Below are 21891 nucleotides of genomic sequence, written 5' to 3'. Positions count from 1 at the left end.
TGAAAAAAAGTTGGGGTGATGGAGATGTCAGTTTTAGTGCGTTTCATCAAATTAAACTCCTTTATTGAGAGTGAACATCACTAGGACTGTCATCTGTGGTCATTTTCAAGCCATCTTGTTTCTTCTCCACAAGATGTTTTCTTTTTGTTCTCACACTGAAATACAATTTAAGATATCACTTGTTCTGGAGAAATTTGGGGTTAAAGGAATGGTATACTCAAAAATGACAATTCTGTCATCATTTTCCCACTTTCACATCACTTCACACCTATAAGACATAGGCCTACTTCATTCTGGAACATGAAAAGAGAAGTCTTCCATATAAAAGTGAATGGGGATCCAAAATGACAAAAAAGCACCATAAAAGTACCATAAAAAAGACTGTGTACTTCATCATACAAGTCAAATGATACATTTGTGTCTGTATCCATTTAAACATGGCATCTTAACATGTGGCATTATCAATCATCACTGACATCAAATCTGACATGACACATCCTAATAGCGCCTTATTAGATTTAAGAAAAATTATCTATTGGCTATTCAGAAGACTTGGATTACACTACATAAGTCATAAGGACCACTTTTAACTCTTTCCCAGCCAATGTATTATGTAAGTTTACAGCCACTGACAGCAATTTTGATCATATGGATTTTTGAAAATTACCTTTCATGCAGTGTGTAACACAGCTCTAAGTGAATGAAAACATCCTGCAAAGTTTTAAATCTGAAAGTGTGCTGTGTATAAAGTTATTGTCTCTCAAAAGAAAGAGTCGACTCTGAATCATTGAAACGAGTCGTTTTAACGAATCCCAAGCCGTTTCATGTTGACATCAAAATGATACATTAGCATATTGCCCCCCACTTGTTGGTCTTTTCAGTTGGTCTGAATGAAAATGCAGATTCATTCTTTGCCACTAAGTGCTGCTTTTGGAGCGGTAAAAATGGCGGTTTCCCTTGTAACGCTGTACACAAAGCAGCACTGACTGCACTCACAAACGTTGCTTTATCCGGCATTACAGGCATGATGAAATAGAAATGAGACCGATCGGACCAATCACTGCAGATTAGCGTCACGCAAAGGAAGGGTTTGGAAAAATGAATCGTTGAGCAAATCATTTGGGAATCATTGAGCAATAAGGTAAATATACATGCATATTATAAGACAATGAAAGTGTTTTTTGACCTTGCATGCATGTCAACCATATATGTATGTATGTATATACATATACACACATACACACATATTTGTCATAAATTATGAAAAATCTTGTCAATGGTGGAAAAAGTTAATATGAACAATGTATATTCATATTAACTCAACATAATTTGACAAATCTGAAATATACAAATATATATTTGTCATAAATTATGGAAAATCTTGTCAATGGTGGTGAAAGAGTTAATATGAATGTACATTGTGTTTGTTTTTTTTGGTTTGTTTTGATTGTCATTTTATGGCTGAACATCCTGAGTTTCCTATCACTTTCATTATATGAAAACATCTGAAAATATATTCTTTAATATTTTATATTCCATGGAAGAAAGAAACGTCTTTTGAAAGAAATGCATCATTATAATGACATGAGAGTGAGTTAATGATGACAGAATTTTAATTTGTGGCTTAATTTTTCCTTTGAAGTGTCTTGTATGAAGGATGTAGGTCATGTATCTCTTCTTATGGATCTATATTCCTTCCAGCCGCCCTGATGTTTGACCGCCTTCTAATTGCCAGGGCTGCACGCTCTGTACCACAAGCGTAGTGGTTCCAAACAAACTTCATATGAGGACTGAGGTTTTTAAGTGTCATGAAGTTCTCTCGGTCAATATATGACCTGCTAGAAAATGAAGTGGTGAGAAAAGAGGGGCATCAAAGAGTTCCTCATCCACACGCAATCACACACACACAGTCACACTCTTTATCTTACTGTCACAGGGATGTCGAAGAGCTCATGAAAGAACAAAGAGGAAGAAGTGGAATCTCTCTGGACTGAGGTATTGAAGCCCACTCACCTGTTTCCTGTCCTTTTGTGCAGGAGGAAGCAAGGCCCTCGAACGATCTGCAATTTTCTGTCAGAAGAGAAAAAAAAAATTACATTAATATGCAAATACAGCCAGACATGTGACAGCAGCTGAGCTAAAGAGAAGTTCAGTGGATTCTTTTATTCACTGGTTTACATTATTGCTGCATGAATGGACTGCACACACATAGTTGACGAGACTGAGGACTATTTTAAAACTTCTTACAAGATGCAGTTGTACAGCATATGCTCAATAGGGTTATTTCTCTTGCAGGAAAAAAAGTGCAATTGTTTCACTTTATGATTTTTTTTTTTTTGAGATATAAAACCTATTTTGGGTATATTTCTGTCTAATATTATGATGACAACTAATATTTCATATGTTTACTGTCACTGGAAACTAAAATACACAATTTTATCTTGTGAGGATGGAGGCAATTGTAACTAGTTAGAAAACATCTTAAAAACAAAAATGTTTGACTACATAAAATATGTAATAAACATCTAGTATGCACTATATAATCGTAAATACATAAAGATTTTTTTATTTACTCATCCATTGATTTTTTTTGATTAAATATTATAGATCCCATTTAGTCTTTTGCCTTTTACGTACATTGTAAAAATAAATAAATAAATAAATTTGTAAATAAAACAACAAAAAAGGTTTAACAAAGATTATTGGAGTATGTTTTACAAGAAAATATTAAGTTTAATTGAATGGGTTACATTGCCCTTTCTTTGGTAATGTTTGTGAAAGATATGACAATAGTTTATACAACAAATATATTTTTATTCATAGCTAAAAGAAAAAAAAGTACCAATTGAGTAATATCAATTTGCATTATTTTAATAGCTATTTCTCATATCAAGATTAACATCTGTTGCAGAATATCTTACAGCCCTAATCACATTTGCTTTTTTTGTGGACAAATAAAGGAAAGCCACCTTCTGCAGGTCTCCATAACGCTGCACAGAATCTGATAGCTCTGTTTTGAGTCTTGTCAGACGGAGCCTGTCTTGCTGTGAGGAAACAAAATAGCATGATTTTAAAATTAACGTTGGTTCAGTTTAACATCACCATACAGTAACTTTACCGTAACAGCATTTTATTTTTGCCAGTACAAATGCCAGTGGAATGCTTCATGATATAAACCAACATCACTGGCTATACTTCAATAAGGATGATTGTTCCAGCAAAGAAAGAAAAATGAGAGATGCAGAGAAGATTTATTTTACCCGTGAAGACCCGCTGATGATGTCAGTGAGTTGTTTAACAAGTTGGCTTGTGCTTGTTATGACTTTATTGGTTTGCTGCTGAGTGGAATGTCTGAAAGAGAGGGAGAAGAGCGAGAGGGGTGAAAAGACAGGAAATCATGCTTTACAAACCGCAGAAGATGATTCAAAACGATTCATCAACTATCCCAAGGTGCAATGCTCTCCAATCTGAGCTAGGTTTACAGCACTATTGGATGGATTAGGCTCAACCAATTAAGTAAATCAATATTAATGACTGTGTGACAGAGGAACAGCATTGTGCAGTAAGGGACTGTGTGTCATGACTGCAGAGCTCAGATGATGTCAGGAAGGCTTTAGGCTCAGGCAGGAGTCAATCTGCTGCCCCGGAGGAGAAGCAAAGGATTAGACGTTGTGTACAGAGACAGCAAATCAAAAGCAGGAAAGGTAGCACAGTGCAATGCGAGGTTTGCTGTACTGAATGTATTAATAGAGCAGAATAAATCAAGATTGCATACAATGGGTTTATAGAAGGCGATATTTATGACTGCATGAATAAAAGGGAAGAAAGAGACCAATCCACAGTACTGTCTAGCATTTGCATAAGGCTCCAGACCAAGTCAAGTCAGCTTTATTGTCAATTCTTCCACATGTACAGCCCATACATACAGAGAATTGAAATTGCGTTACTCTCAGACCCTTGGTGCATACAGTAAACATTAAACACTGACAGTAGACGTTCTAATACAGATAATTACAGTTTAAACATATGTACATACAACTATACAGATATACTGTGTATAGAGTGTATATATATATATATAGTGCAAGAGGAGCTTATCAGTCTGAGGACATTGTAGAAAAATAATAAAAAAAAGAGATAGATAAAGTGGCATAAGGCACATGGCAGAATAGATAGTGCAAACCAGTTAAATAAAACAAAACTGTGCAGATATATGTGTAGTGCAAGAAGAGCTTATCAGTCTGTTAAAGTGACAAGAGAACAGTCTTTTATCAGACTATCCGAAGAGGTAGTTTGCAGTCAATGATGGGTGAGGTAGTGCCCAGTCCAATGCTGCACAAGTGACAGGTGCTGGTCACAGTTTTTAAGTGGGTGGGGGGTGGAAGGGGCGTCGCAGTATCAGTGTTCAGTGTTGCATGGGGTAAAAGAGGGGAGGGGGGGCAAGGACGGAAGGGCGTTCAGCTTCCTGACAGCCTGATGTATGAAGCTGTCCTTCAGTCTGCTGGTCCTCGTCTGGAGACTCTGCAGTCTCCTCCCTGATAGCAGTAGACTGAAGAAGATGTCGGGTGGGTGGGATCACCTGCAATGCAGAGGGCTTTGCGGGTGAGACGGGTGCTGTAGATGTCCTGGAGGGAGGGGAGAGAGACACCAACGATCTTCTCAGCTGCTCTCACTATGCGTTGAAGTGACTTGCGACAGGATGTGTTGCAACCGCCATACCACACAGTGATGCAGCTAGTTAGGATGCTCTCGATGGTGCCTCTGTAGAAGGTGCACGTGATGGGGGCCGGGGCTCTGGCTCTTCTAAGTTTGCGGAGGAAGTAGATACGCTGCTGTGCTTTCTTGGCCAGTGCTACAGTGTTTTTAGTCCAGGAGAGGTCCTCTGTGATGTGCACACCCAGGAACTTGGTGCTGCTCACTCTCTTCACAGTCACACCGTTGATGGTCAGAGGGGCATGCTGAGTGTGTACTCTCCTGAAGTCAACAACAATCTACTTCGTCTTCTCCACATTCACGACTGAGGTGCCCTTGAGCAAAGGCACCAAAGGCCCTTGAAGGCCACCAATCCCTGCCGGCCCGAGACTCGAACCCGCAACCTTTGGATTACGAGTCCGACTCTCTAACCATTAGGCCACAACTTCCAACAGGAGGCTCTAAAGGGTTACAGAAACAGATCATATTTACTAGATTTCAGGGTTGTGATTCAGATTTAAATTGAGAACCAATTCCAAGACTGAGTTGAATTTGATTTGGTGTAGCAAACCAGATGCAGAATTAAAATGAAATTAAAATTTAAATGGAAGTAAACTTAAAATGAACTGAAATTCAGAGTAATTCATAACTAGGTGTGGAAATTTTTTTTTCTCAAATTTTGAATGTTGGCTTGACAATATGTTTTAGAGCTTAAAAAGACTTGAAGTTTTATAAGGTATTTAGAGTAGACAGACAGATGCATTACCTTATTTCTTTGAATTGACAAACAATCCCTCTTCCTTTCATTGTGATCCAAACTGAAACTCTACAGGCAATTTGATTCATATTTACATTCATGTATTGAAAGGAAGCCAAATCTTTAATTACAAAATTTGCCTATCCCTATTTTGAAGCTTATGTTTAAAATATGTACTGTTTTATGCCAAATAACACAGCAACATGTAGCACATTGAATCAATGTCTATTTTAAACCATTGACCAATCAAAGCAATCTAGGGGTGGGATAAATGCTGTATGGGATTTCATGCACCAATAAACGCGCCTTTGGTTCACTTCTATTCCTCTGCCTAGCCGTTTTTAACGCTAGAATGCTTCCTATGTGAAGAACCCCTGAGACATCCATGCCCTGGGTACGTCAATGTCATAATCCATCTCTGGAATGGGGGTGAAAAAGGAGGAAACATGGCTTGAAAAAGACTGGAAAGGAGGCAAAAGTGAGAGAATTAAAGACATTAAAATCTTGAGCCTGGCTGTACATTATTTGCAGTTCTGAGCCTGATGGAAGATAGAAGGGAAAAAGGGGCCAATGGGTCAGAAGCTGGTGAACAAATATAATCTCCTGATAGAAATTCCACTTTCTCCTCATGCAGAGCGAGGGGTTTGGATAAGGCCATTGATTTAGTGTCTGTGCCCTGCTCCGTCTGATCCCTTCCTTTAAAACCCAAACCAAGACCACCTCCTTGTGCCTCCTGCTCCCCAGAGATATGTGGCGGCAAACGTGGGGCCCACCTCCCACTCAAATATTGATTTAAAAAGCGAGGAAGGAAACGAGGAGAGAGGCGTCAGGCAGAAACATCTCTCGTGCATTCGTTATGGGTGGGGGCATGTCACTGTCGTTCTCAGTCCACAGGAGAGAAACGAGACCAGTCGAGCGGAAAAGCACCTGTAACAGTAGCAGCAGCAGCAGTTGTGCTGTGTGAACAAAAAAGCCAGAGGTCCACATTGAACATTCTAATCACACGCCAGAGAATAGGGGAACGTGGCTGAGCAGTTCAACCATAAAGCTTGACTTTGGGGACTTTTTTAACCTGATCAGGCCATTTCAAGGCCGAACATGAGCAATGACTCACTTCTCTACAGTTCTGGATGCATGGACTTAATATTGCTGGCTGAGATTTTTGGAGAGAGCATAGTTTCTCCTGCCTAAAAGTGTACTACAATGAAATTGTAAAAACTTTTTTTTTTATCCCCTCCAGTACTTTTAATTTGAAGACCCTGACATTGCTAAATACACTGCCCTCCAAAAGTTTGGAAAGGCCCTAGAAAAGTAGGGTTTTGGACAATATTGGCATGAATCCTTTTTAATTTGTGATAATTTTGCACTGATAAGGGACAACACAAACTATGAAAACATATTTTATTACATAAACAGTTTATACATAGAAAAAACTAAAAGTTTTGATTCATCAAAATATCCACCATTAGCAGCTATTACAGCTCTGAATAATCTGGGCATCCGAGCTGTCAGTTTATTCAAACATTGACTTTGAAATGGCAATCAGTTGTTGAAGCTACAGTATTAAGGTGTGCGGACCCAAACATCTTCTAAAAACCTGGGCCAAGTTTAAACCAGTAACCAGCCATCACAGCTGGCAAAGGGGCATGTCTGACTTTGACATCTATACTGTATATTGCATTATTATGTTTTATTGCTGGTCTTCAATGATAATGTAAAGTTGCTTTAATGTATTTGCACCAAAAAATTATAAGGATTTATGCTGATATCGTCCAAAACCACACTTTGCCAGGGGTGTTTCCAAACTTTTGGAGGGCAGTGCAGGTTGATGTTGGATTTTAGGGCACGGTTGATAGTGCCTAGTTGGGTCATTCCCAGGAGTGGTGAATTAATAGCTGATATAGCCATCGCTGACAGGTCATCACTTCTCTATAAACTCGGCAGACAGTCCGAGTATTAAAATAATAGTTCACTCGAAATGAAAATTCATATTCACACCTCATATCATTCCAAACCCGTAAAACTTACAAAAGAGGAAATTCTGAATACTGCACAGGTCTTTATTTTTCATGCAATTACAATGAATTGGAAGCATTAAAGCATAATTTTTCATCTTTACCTACACTGTAAAACCGGATTCAGCTCCCTGTTCATTGGAATTATATGGGGAAAAAACATGAAAAACGTAATTTCATTCAAATCTGGAATCACATGGTGAGTCAATAATGACAGATTTTGGTGAACTATACCTTTAAGAAGCCGACAATTTGAAAATCTCAAGCATCAGATGCACCGACACAACACTGTCTGAGGCATAGACAAGAGGTCAGCGTGGCATAATTTGCATACGTGTTATGCCATTGCCAATGTCACATTAGCGGTAGTTAACCTGGTGCCCGAGATAACAGAACATAAATATCCTCAGTGAAATGCAGTTGACTGAAAGAACTGAAGGATATTCGACAAAGAAACAGAGGCAGAAAAGACAAGGGGAAAAAGAAAAAAGACCAGAAGGACAAGGCCAGACCACAGAAGACTTACTTTACTCTTTTAAAACTAATCGGAGGAGGGTAGAAAATCCCATTAGCACAAAAAAAAAAAAACAACAGGAAATAAACCTGTGGTGAGAGACATTTTTTGCTGTCTGTGATAAATAAAAATGTAACTGCTATAAATCGTTTTATAACTCAACAATAATGCCTTGGTTTAGTCACGGCAGTTGTACAAATAAAGCCCTTTGAAATGTCCATGACTCAACCTCATTATATTGCACACTGTGATCCACTGAACACCTTCAATACGCCCTCAATTACAGCTTCCTGTGTTCCCTCAACGGCAACATGTGAAACTCAATATGGTCTACACAATCTCAAGGGTCGCCACGCACCGGTGTAAAAGTTCTGTTATTACTCATCCCACATATTCAAAACCCAGCAGTTTATTTCCCCAAACGCTGTTTAGTCATGGTCCGCATTTAGCATGTTTCGTGTCTGTCGAGTCAGCGGAGGAGAATCTGAATCTTCCTCTGCTTTGACTGGCCATATTCAACCTGAAGCCCTGGAGGACTGAACGCATAGATTGAGCCACTGCTACAGCTGAGGCGGGTTGCTACAGTAGATCGTTGAGTGAATCTATGAGAAGATGGAAAATGAGGAGGCCAAGGCCAAACACACAGACACAGAAAGAGATTGTAATGACACCATTAGAAGCCATGGAAAACCTTCAGATGTTTACTTACACTCTTAACCCTCTGGGGTCTGAGGGTGTTTTGGGGGCCTGGAGAACTTTCTACATGCCCTGACATTTGTGCTTTTTTCAGTTCAGGGGTCAAATGATGCTTTTTTAAAGATCATGATTTTGTGTATTTGGTATAACATAATATGTTGACATGCTTTAATGTTCAAAAAACATTATTTTTCAAATACTGCACATTATTCTAGGTCCTCTATGCCCCGCCTCTCTCAAACGTCTCTTTTTCTACAAAGTCCCTCCTTCCGACAAGTGCAGTCTGCTCTGATTGGCCAACTGACCCAGTGCATTGTGATTGGCCAAACACCACAAGCACTCGTCGGAAATGTAACACCCCTTTCCATAATCGCGAGCTTCATCTTTAAAAATAAATGTAAAAGACAGTTAATAATGTCCTTAGTTTTACCATCAGTTCAAGCCCGAAACGGGAACAGAATCGTGTGACAGACACAGTGATGACGCTTGTATCTGTTTGCACACAAATTGTGATTATAAGACTCCACTGTGATGTGACCCTGTCTCTTTTTCTCTTTCTGCACACGCACGCACACACGACACGCAAAACTCCGCAATTGAAGTCAGTAGCAAATACTTAAACTAAAAACAGAACATAGGCCTACTTACAGTAGCTGATTCAGAAGCACCAGATTGTCATAGCAAAGTCAGAATAATATGGCGTTTAAATTGTGTCAAATCTCACGCACATAAAAACAAGATGCACGCAGAAAACCATCCTCACAAGGGAGCATTTCTGCACTGGGGGGCTTCCAGGACATGTTTGGGAACCACTGGTCTAAATGATTAGCCCAAACGCATTTAAAAAAAAAAAAAAGTTGAAAGTTAGTTGAAAGCAGTGTCATGTAAACGTACCCTAAATGTACCTGGAGAAGGAAACCGCAAAAAGGTTCTAAAATCCTCATTATGTGCTGCAATACTACCGAAACAAATATTGATCCCAAAACTTATCAATGCAATTCTCAGATAGCCAGACAGCATGTCTTCTATGAAAATCATTTAGCAATCATTTATTGATGTCTGACGCCGTGATGTTTTTAAAAGCTCGCCTAACATATTATTGTAGCCCAGTTTGTGCCGTTTACAGTGTTATTAGACTTTAACCATTTATATGTTTATAAGCAACTGAAAAAAGCACAAATATCAGGCCATGTCAAAACTTCTCCAGGCCCCCAAAACACCCTCAGACCCCAAAGGGTTAAATGTGTAATATGAATAAATAATGGTCAAAAAGGGATTTATAGTATTCTAAATTGATTCTCAATTATTGAAATGACTAGACTATTCCTTATGTTTCATACCTTTTTTTATATTTTAATCCAAATATGTATTGGTGTTGCATTGTTGTTTATACGTGATTAATTATTGTATTAAAAAATAAATAAATATTCCTAAGGTCATGACTTAACAAGCGGTATGTGTTGAAAATGATCAGTCACAGGAGCGGAGACATCTGACATTTGATCCCCGCCTCCAAAGTCTCAAAAGTCAACTTGAGGAGCAAGCAGGGGTTGAGCAGTTGAGAGGGTGTAGAGAGGGGCGATGTGTTTTTGATTTAGAGATAAATGTCTAGTAGGGGCAATTTGTCACATGTTTGTAAAAAGTTTGTTGATTATAATAAAAAAAAAAAATGCCACAACAATCACTTCATGAATTAAATGTTTCAATTCTAATGAAAATCATATAGGCCTAATAGCCCTGTTTCAGGGCATATGGTCACATAAGCTAAACATGAATTGAAAAAATTAATTCAAGACTAAGGTATGTATACAAAAAGAAAAAAAAAATTAAATTCTAAAATTCTACCCTGAAAAATATTGACTGGAGTAAAAAGTGTGACAACTTGCCCCAATTTCTCCCTCTGTACAGCTCTGCAATACCTCACACAACTTAATGGACAAAACTTTGTAGCTCCAACCTGCCTTGCATAAGCTGAAAGATAGAATCTAATTTCAAATCCTGACTGGATACCTGGAGGTCAGAATGTAACACAAAGATACTTGTAAAAGTGACTCAAAAGCTACTTCTCTCCCTCAGATGTGTGATGTACTGAGGTCATGCTGCGTGCAGTCTAGAGGGTATTTACTTTTGTGAGTTTTTATTTAGTTTTAGACAGCCGTGTAAGGAACACAATGTTTCTTTTTCGTAAGGTGTTTCATTGCATTTCTCACATCACTTCCTCCCTGCACAGCTGCCCCTGTACCCCCCCCCCCCCCCCCCACCCCCACCCACACCCCCACACACACACACACACACACAGTATATATGGTTTAAAAGAGAACGTTGTTGCACATGCACATTACTGCACTTCTTTATATTGGGCACTGTTAGCACTGCAGTAAAAAATTATGAGACCACATTTATGATGACTACTCTGTTAGTAAAAAGGTCAGTCCAGTTCATATAGCCCGAGACCAAGTGAACCAAGAAGTCCTTATTATGCTGTACTTTATATGAATCATATTGCACCATGAAGGCATTCATAATCTAATAAACACTGTTCTATTTTTTGCCTTCTATAAACCCATCTCTCTTTCTGTGATTTTAACAAGTCTAGGGATATAAACATAACACCTATAATCTCTAACAGATGCAATATAACCACACAGAACAGACCTGTGAATATTTTATTTTTCATTCTTGCCTTTCGAGGATGGAGAGTTGTCAGCTGGTACTGTATGCAAGCAAGTGTACTGTAAGGTCTGCGTTTCTTTATGCACTGCATCACACTTAAACGTTTTTGTTGTCATGACAATCAGCGGGACTTTTTTTCTGTCAGCTGTGCATGATAATCAACTGAGAATCTGTTTTCAAGTGCAAGGTACATCATTTCCAGCGATTGTGATTAATCTAAAAGTATACATTTTATGCTGCCTCTGTGCATTAAAAAGTCTGGGTAAAAGCACTCGGCACATTCCAAACATTAAATGTGAGGAAAGAAGCAATTTAGACTACACATACAAAAAAAAAAAAAAAAAAATCTCCACACTCTCCTGATGGCCTTAATTACATGCACTGTGAAATAAAATCTGCATAATTTAGGGTAAACACACTCACACACAGCAGCTGTGGTTGCCAGAACTTTACCATAAAACACACAACTCTATACTGATATAATGTCAATATACCAATCACTATGATGTACTCTATTTTTACAGTTATAATATACTGATAACCATAAAACACAGGTGGTAATGAGAAAGTTGAATCAAAGTTCATCAAAAGCAGGCTATAAGCTGAGGTATATATTAATATATAGAAAGCGAATGATATCATACACACAAATACAAAACACCATACAGTATATACAGTATGTACAATATGTTATTGTAACAGTTTAATAAAAAAAAAACAATACCCCATCATGATAACACATGACACATTAAGCTAAAATAATGCAATAAACATTAATCTTTCAAGATATAGATGTAGCATAAAACCCTAAATAATTAAATAAAAAAGCCACACAGGTAGTTCTGGGAAAGTTTTGTGGTTTTTCACTGTAAATTATATGATAACTTGTTGCTTTTCACTTCCAAAACATTACATGAATTGTCCCTTTAGATCAACTACAGTTTTTCACTGTATATAGTAATGGAAATTACTAGTTATCAATTACCAGGTTTTTACCACTAAAATATTTTACCATTCAAATTTTTACCGAAATCAAGTAGGGAATGACCAGCTGACTGTTAATTATCTTGTTTTTTACACTCACCAAAAAACATGGACATATAAATTATTTTATAATATTACTGGTATATTATCTTGAAACATCTGCTAAGAAGAAATAAATAGTGCATTACAACATTGAAGACAATCAACCTAGAAACAATATTACAGGTCAATTACTGAGATGCAAAATGGCAGCAATGGTGTGTAACATCTTCCGATAAGGCCGATCGTTACATACAGCGACAGTGTCACGTGTTAATATGAAATGATGCAAAATGTAAAATTTTGTAAAAAAAAATAGCTGGTATAAATGTTCTCAATTCATCTGCTATATTAACATGTAGAGATATAATTAACAAATCAATGCAATGTTTGTTTTAATGTTTGTATTCTGACTTCTTTCTCTCGTTCTCATAAAATGATTCTGGTTTCACCATCTAAGTACGTGGCAAATAAAACTAAACATACCTAATTATATGTCGTCACCCGCACAGCTATAAACTAAAGGCCTCGACTTCAGAAGTAATGCATTGATTCGTATTCTGGTGTACTCATCCTGCGCTCTTCGTCAAACCAGAGTACTGAGTGTCCGCAAGCTGACTTGCCCGCTGAGCCGAGGAAATGTAGGGCTAATGAGCAGAAAACAATTATCCCATCGTAACGTGCCATTAAGCACCGATCCTGACCTGGGGTAATGATGCATACCGGATCAGTCATGTTGACAGACACCATCCTGACATTGTCAGGTGAGGCAAAGTTTGTGCAGTGATGCCGTACATAATCAAAATTATGGAGACGACATATCTCACGAATGATACTCACTAAAAGAGCTACAGCAACTCTTGATTAGTTATTTGTGTGTGGGGAGCGAACATTCACAACAGGTTCTCAGAACCCGCTTAATTTAGCTAATGGTCTTTATGGTGCATTTTTCATTAAGCATATTTAGGATGTTGGTTTTATGAATAATATATTTCACACTACATTGATTAAGTGGGGTTTTTAATAGAAGTGAAATTAGCTAGATGAGTTTGCAAGTAAATTGCACTTGTTTTGCTTTGAAAGCTTGAGGTGATGTAGAAGTTGCTTTTAATCATCTGTTCATTTTCTGATTGCTCTGATAATGCATAGTTAACTTTGGATTTGCTTAGGAGATCAGACGATTAATAATACACACGCTTGGTCTTCCGCCAAGATTGCATTACTGAATCATAATATTACTGTCATGTCTGATATAGCGTATGTTTTTCTGCAGAAATACAATATTGCAATATATATGTGGTAATCTCTAATATGAAATACTGAATACAATATCTGATTTGCAGCAGTGGTAAACTATGGTACCTGCTATGACATCCTGATTTTTATCCTCAGAATCAGAAAATGAATAGGCAGTGCTGGGTAGATTACTTACAAAAAGAAGTCCATTAATGATTATGAAATACGTAATGGAAATTTTAGTTAGTAATGCAATCTCTTGGATTACACATAAGGTAATGTATTAACTACTTTTTGATTACTTTTAGATTACTTTTGACCAAACTCGTAAGATGATATTCTCCAATCTTTGTTATCAACATCATAAAGTGCATTAAGTGCATCAAACTGGCATTCCTGAAAGAATTGCAGGGGGTTTGTGAGGTGATGAAAAGCTGTGATTAATTAAATCACACAAATGTCAAATTAAACTAATTGTGTGGCCTCTCCATTTTCTGTGTAATTATATTCAGCTGTGCAATTCCATAAAACTGGAAGACTTTTCGAATATATATAAGCAGTAGGATTTTTTTAGAAAGGAAAATTTAAGAGAATTAGTGCAAATCAATACATTATGAATCATTTACTGCCATTGTGTAAACAATATGTAACCCAAAGATGAAAATTCTTGTCATGATTTACTCATACTCATGTTGTTGTTCGAACCAATATGACTTTCTTTCTTCCTCTGAACACAAAAGAGGAAGTTTTTGAATGGTGCTGCTCTCTTCCATACAATGAAAGTCTGTGAATAGAGGCTGTCAAGGTCCAGAAACTACAAAAAGCACCCCAAAACACTCATACACCCAAGTCTTCTGAAGTCATACAGATAGCTTTGTGTGAGAAAGAACACTGAAACTCAAATAATTTCTCACTGAAAAGTTTCTCATCTGCCTCTGCTCTCATGAAATCTTGTGTTTGCATATAAATTAATAAAACATGACACGTTACAACTCCATTTGTGGTATACAAAATAAGGAAAGTCACAGAGGGTAAATAATGCCGTAATTTTCATTTTTTGGGGGCAAACATTCAAGGCACCTTTTCGATATGACAATCTACTTGAATGTAATTCTGGTCCTTCCAGGCTCCTTGACATAAGGCTCACCTTCTGTCTACAGGATCCTCAGCAGAGACGAGGACGGACAGTGCACTGTGTCCTCCACTCCAAAGACGAAGAGCGTCTCTCAGAAGCCCTGTACGCAGCAGAGCGGAATGTGTAATGCTCTAACGAGCACAATGACAAACAAAGGGTGTGAACGATTAATCCACTTAGTTTTGCTGCGTGTGTGTTTCTATGATTACAAAGATGGGTCGAATTTAATTAGCCAAGTGATTTTTCACTGGAATACGATGCACTGCATGTGTACAAACACTTAGAGATGCAAGTTGTTAAGCTAACACTTGAGAGTAGGGCTACAACTAGCTATTTTTTTAAATAATCATTTAAATCTCTTTTTATTATTCTATAATGATTTATGATAGCTAATTTATTGTCCATTTATTACTACTTTTTATTTATGCTTTCTTTCTTGATTACATGCCAAATTCTCACCTTTGAAAAAAATGTTCAACAATGTACACTACAAAGAAATGAAAAAGAAAAGAACAGAAAAGAAAAGAAAAGAAAAGGGAATGTAATTATTTTGAAAGAAGTGTTTACCAAGACTGCATTTAATTTAAGTTACAGTAGGAAGAGTAATATTGTGGAAATATTATTAACATTTTAAATAACTGTTTTCAATGTTAATATATTTTAAAATGTAATTTATTCATGTGATGGCACAGCTTAATTTGTAGCAGCCATTACATGATTATCCAAAAATCATTTTAATTTGCTGATTTGGTGCTCAAGAAATATTTCTTATTATTACCAATGTTGAATACAGTTGTGCCATTTAATATTGTGTACGTGTGTATGTATGTATGTATTTAGTATTATTTGGTATTATTTGATGAACAGGGTATTTTTAGCATTGATCTGAAATAATAACCTTTTGTAACATTATTTTATCAGTTTAATATGGCCTTACTGAATATATATAAAAAAAAAAAACTTTTCAATAGTAGAGTATGCTATTGTGAGCAGTGTTGGGGAAGGTTACTTTTAAAAGTAATGCATTACAATATTGCGTTACTCCCTAAAAAAGTAACTAATTACGTTACTTAGCTACTTTTTATGGAAAGTAATGCGTTACGTTACTTTTGCATTACTTTGAGCAGGGCTTGATTGTTTTTAATACAAGATGTTCTAATTATAGCAAAATTATAGTGTAAAAGCCCTTTCACACCAAAAAGTGTAATGAATAAACCTCAGGCTGAAGGAAAAGTAAATCTGTACAGTGCAACGCAGGAGAAGAAGGTTCAACACTCTTCAGCAATAAAAACAAATGAAGCACAATTGTTAGTTTATCTAAAGTAATTTTTGCTTATTAGTATAGTTGAACTTTTCATCAAAGGTCAGCAGCAAAGACATTGGTTAATAAAATGGAATAAGATACATTTGTGTTGTTTTAACATTTAATTATTGCAGGTTTGTGTAATATTCTGAGTTTGCATTTCACTGTTTTAATTCATTTTGATGAATACTAAATCTGTTTTTTGCAAGTGGGATGAATTAATGCACATTCACACTTAGTCTAGTACTACATTAAAAGCATGTTTACACAGCGCACAGTCAGTCAGTAAATGGGAAAAAAGTAACTCAGATATTTTCTTGTAAATTAAAAAGTAATGTGTTACTTTACTAGTTACTTGAAAGAAGTAATATTATTACGTAACTCGCGTTACTTGTAATGTGTTACCCCCAACACTGATTGTGAGCAATAATGGTTTAAAGTGGAAGTGAAGCAGTCAGTTAAGTTTACATTATTTAGTAAAGTGATTTCCACTTTTATTAAAAAATATATAACGAACATGATTAATGTAACCATTTTAAAGAAAAAAGGTTGTTTTTTTATAGCTTTTGAAGCAAGGGTGACGTCATGGGGTTGGTTCGCTCCGATGGCCAGAATAGTAATATAAGCATTTCTTTACATTTTGAACACATGCTTGTTTTGAAATGGAGGAAGATGACCTTGAAAGCACTGTTGAGTCCATAATAAGTGCAATTGCCTGTGCATTTGAGTCGATACGGCGAGGGGACAGAGCAGTAGGGGTTGGAGAAGTGCGGATCGGAAACAATACTCATTTACGTGAATACTCCTTAAGACTGTCATTCTGATTTGCTTTTGTGTGCATTTGCTGATGAGGGCACCTAGGTGCGAAAGAAAGCTCAATTTGGTACTCACGTGCTGTCCGTGCCGAGGCTTTTTGTGTGTATGCGAACAGAAATTATGAAGTGAAGTGAAGTGACATTCAGCCAAGTATGGTGACCCATACTCGGAATTCGTGCTCTGCTTTTAACCCATCCAACGTGCACACACACAGCAGTGAACACACACACCATGAACACACACCCGGAGCAGTGGGCAGCCATTTATGCTGCGGCACCCGGGGAGCAGTTGGGGGTTCAGTGCCTTGCTCAAGGGCACCTCAGTCGTGGTATTGAGGGTGGAGAGAGCGCTGGACATTCACTCCCCCCACCTACAATTCCTGCCGGCCGGGGACTCGAACCCGCAACCTTTGGATCACGAGTCCAACTCTCTAACCATTAGGCCACGACTTCCCCAATTATCTATCACAATGCGCGAGTACCGCATTTAAATCTCTTTCGTGCTATCTCATGCTTGAATGGCTTAAAACACTTTAATATTTAAACTGACAAGGCTTAAAACATGTGAGAATGATAAACTTTGAGGAAGCAGCACTGGCCCGATCGTTCAGAGAGGTGATTAGTTAAACACTACATCCTGTTAACAGCAGGAAAGCTAATTGTATTCGCAGGTGAACATTAAATATGATACATACAGCTGGTGAACCAGTCAATGTAATTCATATGGCTGAATGGTCTGAATAACAATCAAATGCCACATGAATGATACTGTATGAAGCGTTGTTTGTTTACATCAAGTTGCGCCTTGCATTATGAAAACAATGTTAGGGATACCACGATCAAAACTTATCATATAGACAGTTTGATGTTGAATATTCATCCAAATGATGGTGAAAACCAAATTATTTGTGTGTTAAAATAACATTTGTGTGTTCAAAATGTAAAGAAATGCTTATATTAGCCTACTATACTGGCCATCGGAGCGAACAACCCCGTGAAGTCACACGCTGTGGTACTGCAAGATAGCAGCGCCCTTGCTCCAAAAGCTATAACAAAACAACTTTTCTTTCTTTAAAATGGTTACTTTAATCATGTTCATTATATATGTTTTAATAAAAGTGGAAATCACTTTACTAAATAAATGTAAACTTAACTGACTGCTTCACTTCCACTTTAATGTATAAATTGCAATGACATAATTTTAATAATATACTGTATAATTGCAATATAAAGCAAATACTGGCATAGTCTGAAGTTACTGCTCATAAAATATCATGAAATATGCAATACCTATAGAAATATTGCTATTCAAAGTTATTAAAAACCTAAATTTGATGTTTAATAGTGACTGCACTCCCTTTCTGTTGTGCTCTGTATGATTAACAGGCATCATTAATTCATTTTTTTAATTAGTGGTTGAAGTTACACTTTAAATATTCTAAGATGTCATTCCATCTCTACAGGTTATTAAAAAAAAACATTTTTATAGATTAATTCATGCAACATAATACCCAAAAATTGCACAAAACAGTGGCAATGTCCCTCATCTCTCTATCTTATTGCCCGTCTCTGAAGTCCACTCAGTCAGTGCATTTTTAGCGAACTGGCAGTCCATTTCTGGCTTTCGTGTGACATTGTAGAGCATGCGAATGTTTGTTTGTGTGTGTGCGTGAGAGGAAGTTGGGGGGGGATTCAGTCTGCCAGGGCCTTTGGGCGGCATATCGCCATCTGGGAGGTATGACCCTGGAACTGCGAGGTTTCTGTGGAAACTGGCTGTAATAGAATCATGGCTGGGGTGCAGCAGAGGGCAGAAAGAGTAAGAAAATGGGTAGAGTCAGAGAACGAGCAACAGAGAGAGTGAGAGGGGGTTGCTGTCAAGTGCCCTATTTGGAGCAGCAGGATTAAGCCTGGCACGAAGGGAAGCACATTCAAGGTCAACTAAGAAACAGCAAAAAAAAAAAAAAAAAGTGAGATGCATGAGCTACAGTGAGTATTTATATTTAAACATATATTCACTCACTGTTGCTGGTTTGCTCATGTTGATATTCATGGACTTCCGTTGACTTATGAGCTGTTCTTTTTGATGAATCACTCAAAAAGACTCAAATCAGTCTCAAACTGTGATGAGCTGTCACTGTGAATCAATCTAACGACTCACTGACTGAATCAGAAAACTGTTTGTGTATTGTGTATCCTCCTTAACACATCACTCACGATGAGACAAAAAAATAGTTATGTCATGACAACTCTCGGAGGGATTGGCATGGTAATGTACATGACAATGTTAATGTATTTGGTCTTGGTGGAATAGATCTGCAAGTACCGAAACTTGCTACTGCCAATACATCCACAACATGCTGCTGTGAGCATGTAGGAAATACTGCTGCTGCACATATAACACATACGAATAACCCCCTATAGCATACATGAATCACTTCGTAGCAGATCTATACAGGTGGAGCTGGGGAAGGTGGAGAGTTTCTGAAGTGCGCTGCCAAACTGCTACAGCAAACAAAAGCCAGGTATATTGAGCAGTGAGCTCATTGGCTACTGATACAGGAAACCAATCAGCTGTGCCATGTGATAATGATGTCATTAGGTCAGACTGAATTAGACATATCGGACTGCGCCAACTAGAATTTCATGCCATAACTCTGTATTTCACCCAAAAATGAAAATTCTGGCATTATTTACTTCTCTTATGAACCTGCCAAATACAGTTAGAACGGAAGTCAAGATTTACAGTGAATAATGATTGCTTTATATCATATGGCTTCAGAAAACTTTTAGTGCATGACCCATTCAAAATAATTTTATCAGACTTTTACGGTGCTTTTGTATCTTTTTAAAGCTAGAAAGCCTTCCTTTCCATTCTTTGTAGCTGCATGGAAATAAGCGACCAGCACAAATCTTTAAAACCCACCTTTTGTGTTCTACAGAAGAAAGAAGAAACACCATTTTTGGGTTAACTACTCATTTAAATCATTGTAATTGTGAATGTTCATACATGTTTGTAGTTTTGTCCCGAGTTTTGTCATAATATAAGGTAATTTATTTAAAAAACTAAAATGTGCCACCAAAATATAGGCCTACGTTCATATGTATATAGTTACGTCCAATTATTCATCCATTACTGAAAGAATCATTAACAGAATCATTAAGGAACAGTGCAATTGTAATATTCATCCCTAATGGAGAGTTCAAAAGACTGAAAAAAGTGAGCGATGCAAAGAAAAAGCTAGAGAAGCAGGTGCAACTTTGTTGAGTATACATGCAGACGCTAATGAAGTGGATACAAACAAATATATCACACATATTTTGCACACTAGACTTTTCACATCAGCTAATGACTCAGGTGTGCTTGAGACTAGCTGTCTGCAATAAACCTACACTTCGTACAATTCCCTACAAGACAAGACTGCAGCAGCACACAAGGGAAATGTTAAACGCTTATGCGGTTTGTGATATAATTTTAGCTCATAATTCTTTATAGTCTAGCGTGCAGTCCCTCCACAAGAACAGCAGAGGGTGTAGCATCAGAAAGACATTGCTGCTTATCTCATTTGGTTTTAGGCAGCCAATCTGCCCAAAGGCTTTACAGCTAACAATAGATGTCATGTTGCGCCTTAGGGATGGTGATTCTTCAAGGGAAATAAAAACAACCGCGCACACACACACAAGACAGCATTAGATTTTCAGTGCTTTCATTAACAAAAAATGGCTGATATAATTGATGATTCGCCACTGGACACAGATTGTGTAATGCATTTCAAACAACAGCAATTTCAGACCAGCTAGTTTGTCATCGGAAAGAAATTTAGTAATTGCGGCATCCTGAATACAGAAGTCAGATGAGTAATCAATGCATGCTGGGCGGTAGGTGATGAAACAGTGAGAGCGAGCACTCAGATGTTGGTCGGTTTTAAAGCACTCTATAGAGAGTCAGCAAAAGGAAGCTATTAAAACCACTGAAGGCCTGTGAGGGAATATCATCACATCAGAATGAACCACAAATCTGCTTTTCTCTGCTGCAATGAAAGGTCCTGGAGTTTATTTATACATATCAAATTATCTAAAATTATATATGCACACAGCATGCATGCATTATTAGCATGCACGCTCAGGTTTGTGCATGTGTGTTTACTTACAAACTCTGCCGTAGCTCTGCTGTGTCTCTGGATGTTCCCAGCGATTGAAGGTTTTTCTCTAGTGTTACCACTGAAAAAGACAAAGTTCTTTGTTTTTAAATTTGTCACTTTCACCTCATGCCATGCTTAATGGATCTCAATCGAGTTCAGAACATTTGGAGGTTTTTTAAACTCACCGTTAGCATTGATCTGGAAGATGTTAGAGGAGGTTTCCTGGAACACGTCTTGCAGCTCTGAGGGACTGACTTGTGTAGCTGTAGAGGGGAAAAAGTATTGATATTTGACAAAATTGTATTTAAATTGTAAGCACATCCTTTAAGGATGATGGTTGTCATTTATATGATGTAAAATATTACACTGTCAATTTATTCTAAACCAGTAATGTTAAAACAAATACTTCAGACACAAACCTGATTGGATGAAGAACATTCAAAACTGCTGTGACAACACATTAGTTCAATTCATTATTAATGTTAACATCACTTTAATGTATTATTAATAATAAATGTCACATTGCTTGCAAACAGCCTAAAGTTAGGCTAATAACAAAATTATTTTGTGAAAAAAAAAGTTTATTGTGACTATTACTAGATTAGATGAATTATTGAAAAACTACACTACTAGTTTACACTAGTTTATACTTTTAATTCTGTTGAACTTGATAGTCATAAAAGAATCTTGGGGAGAATTTTTTTTTTTCATTGTTTCCATGAAAATATTAAGCAGCACAACTGTTTTTAATGTTGATACAAATTTTTAAAAAATCTGAAGGATCATGTGATATCAAATTTCAGTTTTTCCATCACAGAAATAAATTAACTTTTTAAATATTTTAAAATATTTATTTATTTTAAATGATTAGTTATTTTAAAATTTAATATGAT

General features: G+C 37.1%; 1 protein-coding gene across 1 annotated transcript in view; it reads right to left on the bottom strand.

Annotated features, from left to right (window-relative positions):
* Positions 1 to 21891, bottom strand: part of tsnare1 (T-SNARE Domain Containing 1) — a 142061-nt gene that overhangs the window by 70370 nt on the left and 49800 nt on the right. The window contains exons 3-7 of the mRNA XM_079444937.1: positions 21184 to 21261; positions 21008 to 21077; positions 3261 to 3351; positions 2970 to 3044; positions 2014 to 2070 (exon numbers count right to left, since the gene is read on the bottom strand). Coding sequence (XP_079301063.1) covers positions 2014 to 2070; positions 2970 to 3044; positions 3261 to 3351; positions 21008 to 21077; positions 21184 to 21261 — 371 coding nt within the window. The remainder of the gene's footprint in view (positions 1 to 2013; positions 2071 to 2969; positions 3045 to 3260; positions 3352 to 21007; positions 21078 to 21183; positions 21262 to 21891) is intronic.

Source organism: Barbus barbus, assembly GCF_936440315.1.
Source record: "Barbus barbus genome assembly, chromosome: 21".
NCBI lineage: Eukaryota > Metazoa > Chordata > Actinopteri > Cypriniformes > Cyprinidae > Barbus > Barbus barbus.
This window is presented reverse-complemented; position numbering and strand designations above follow the sequence as displayed.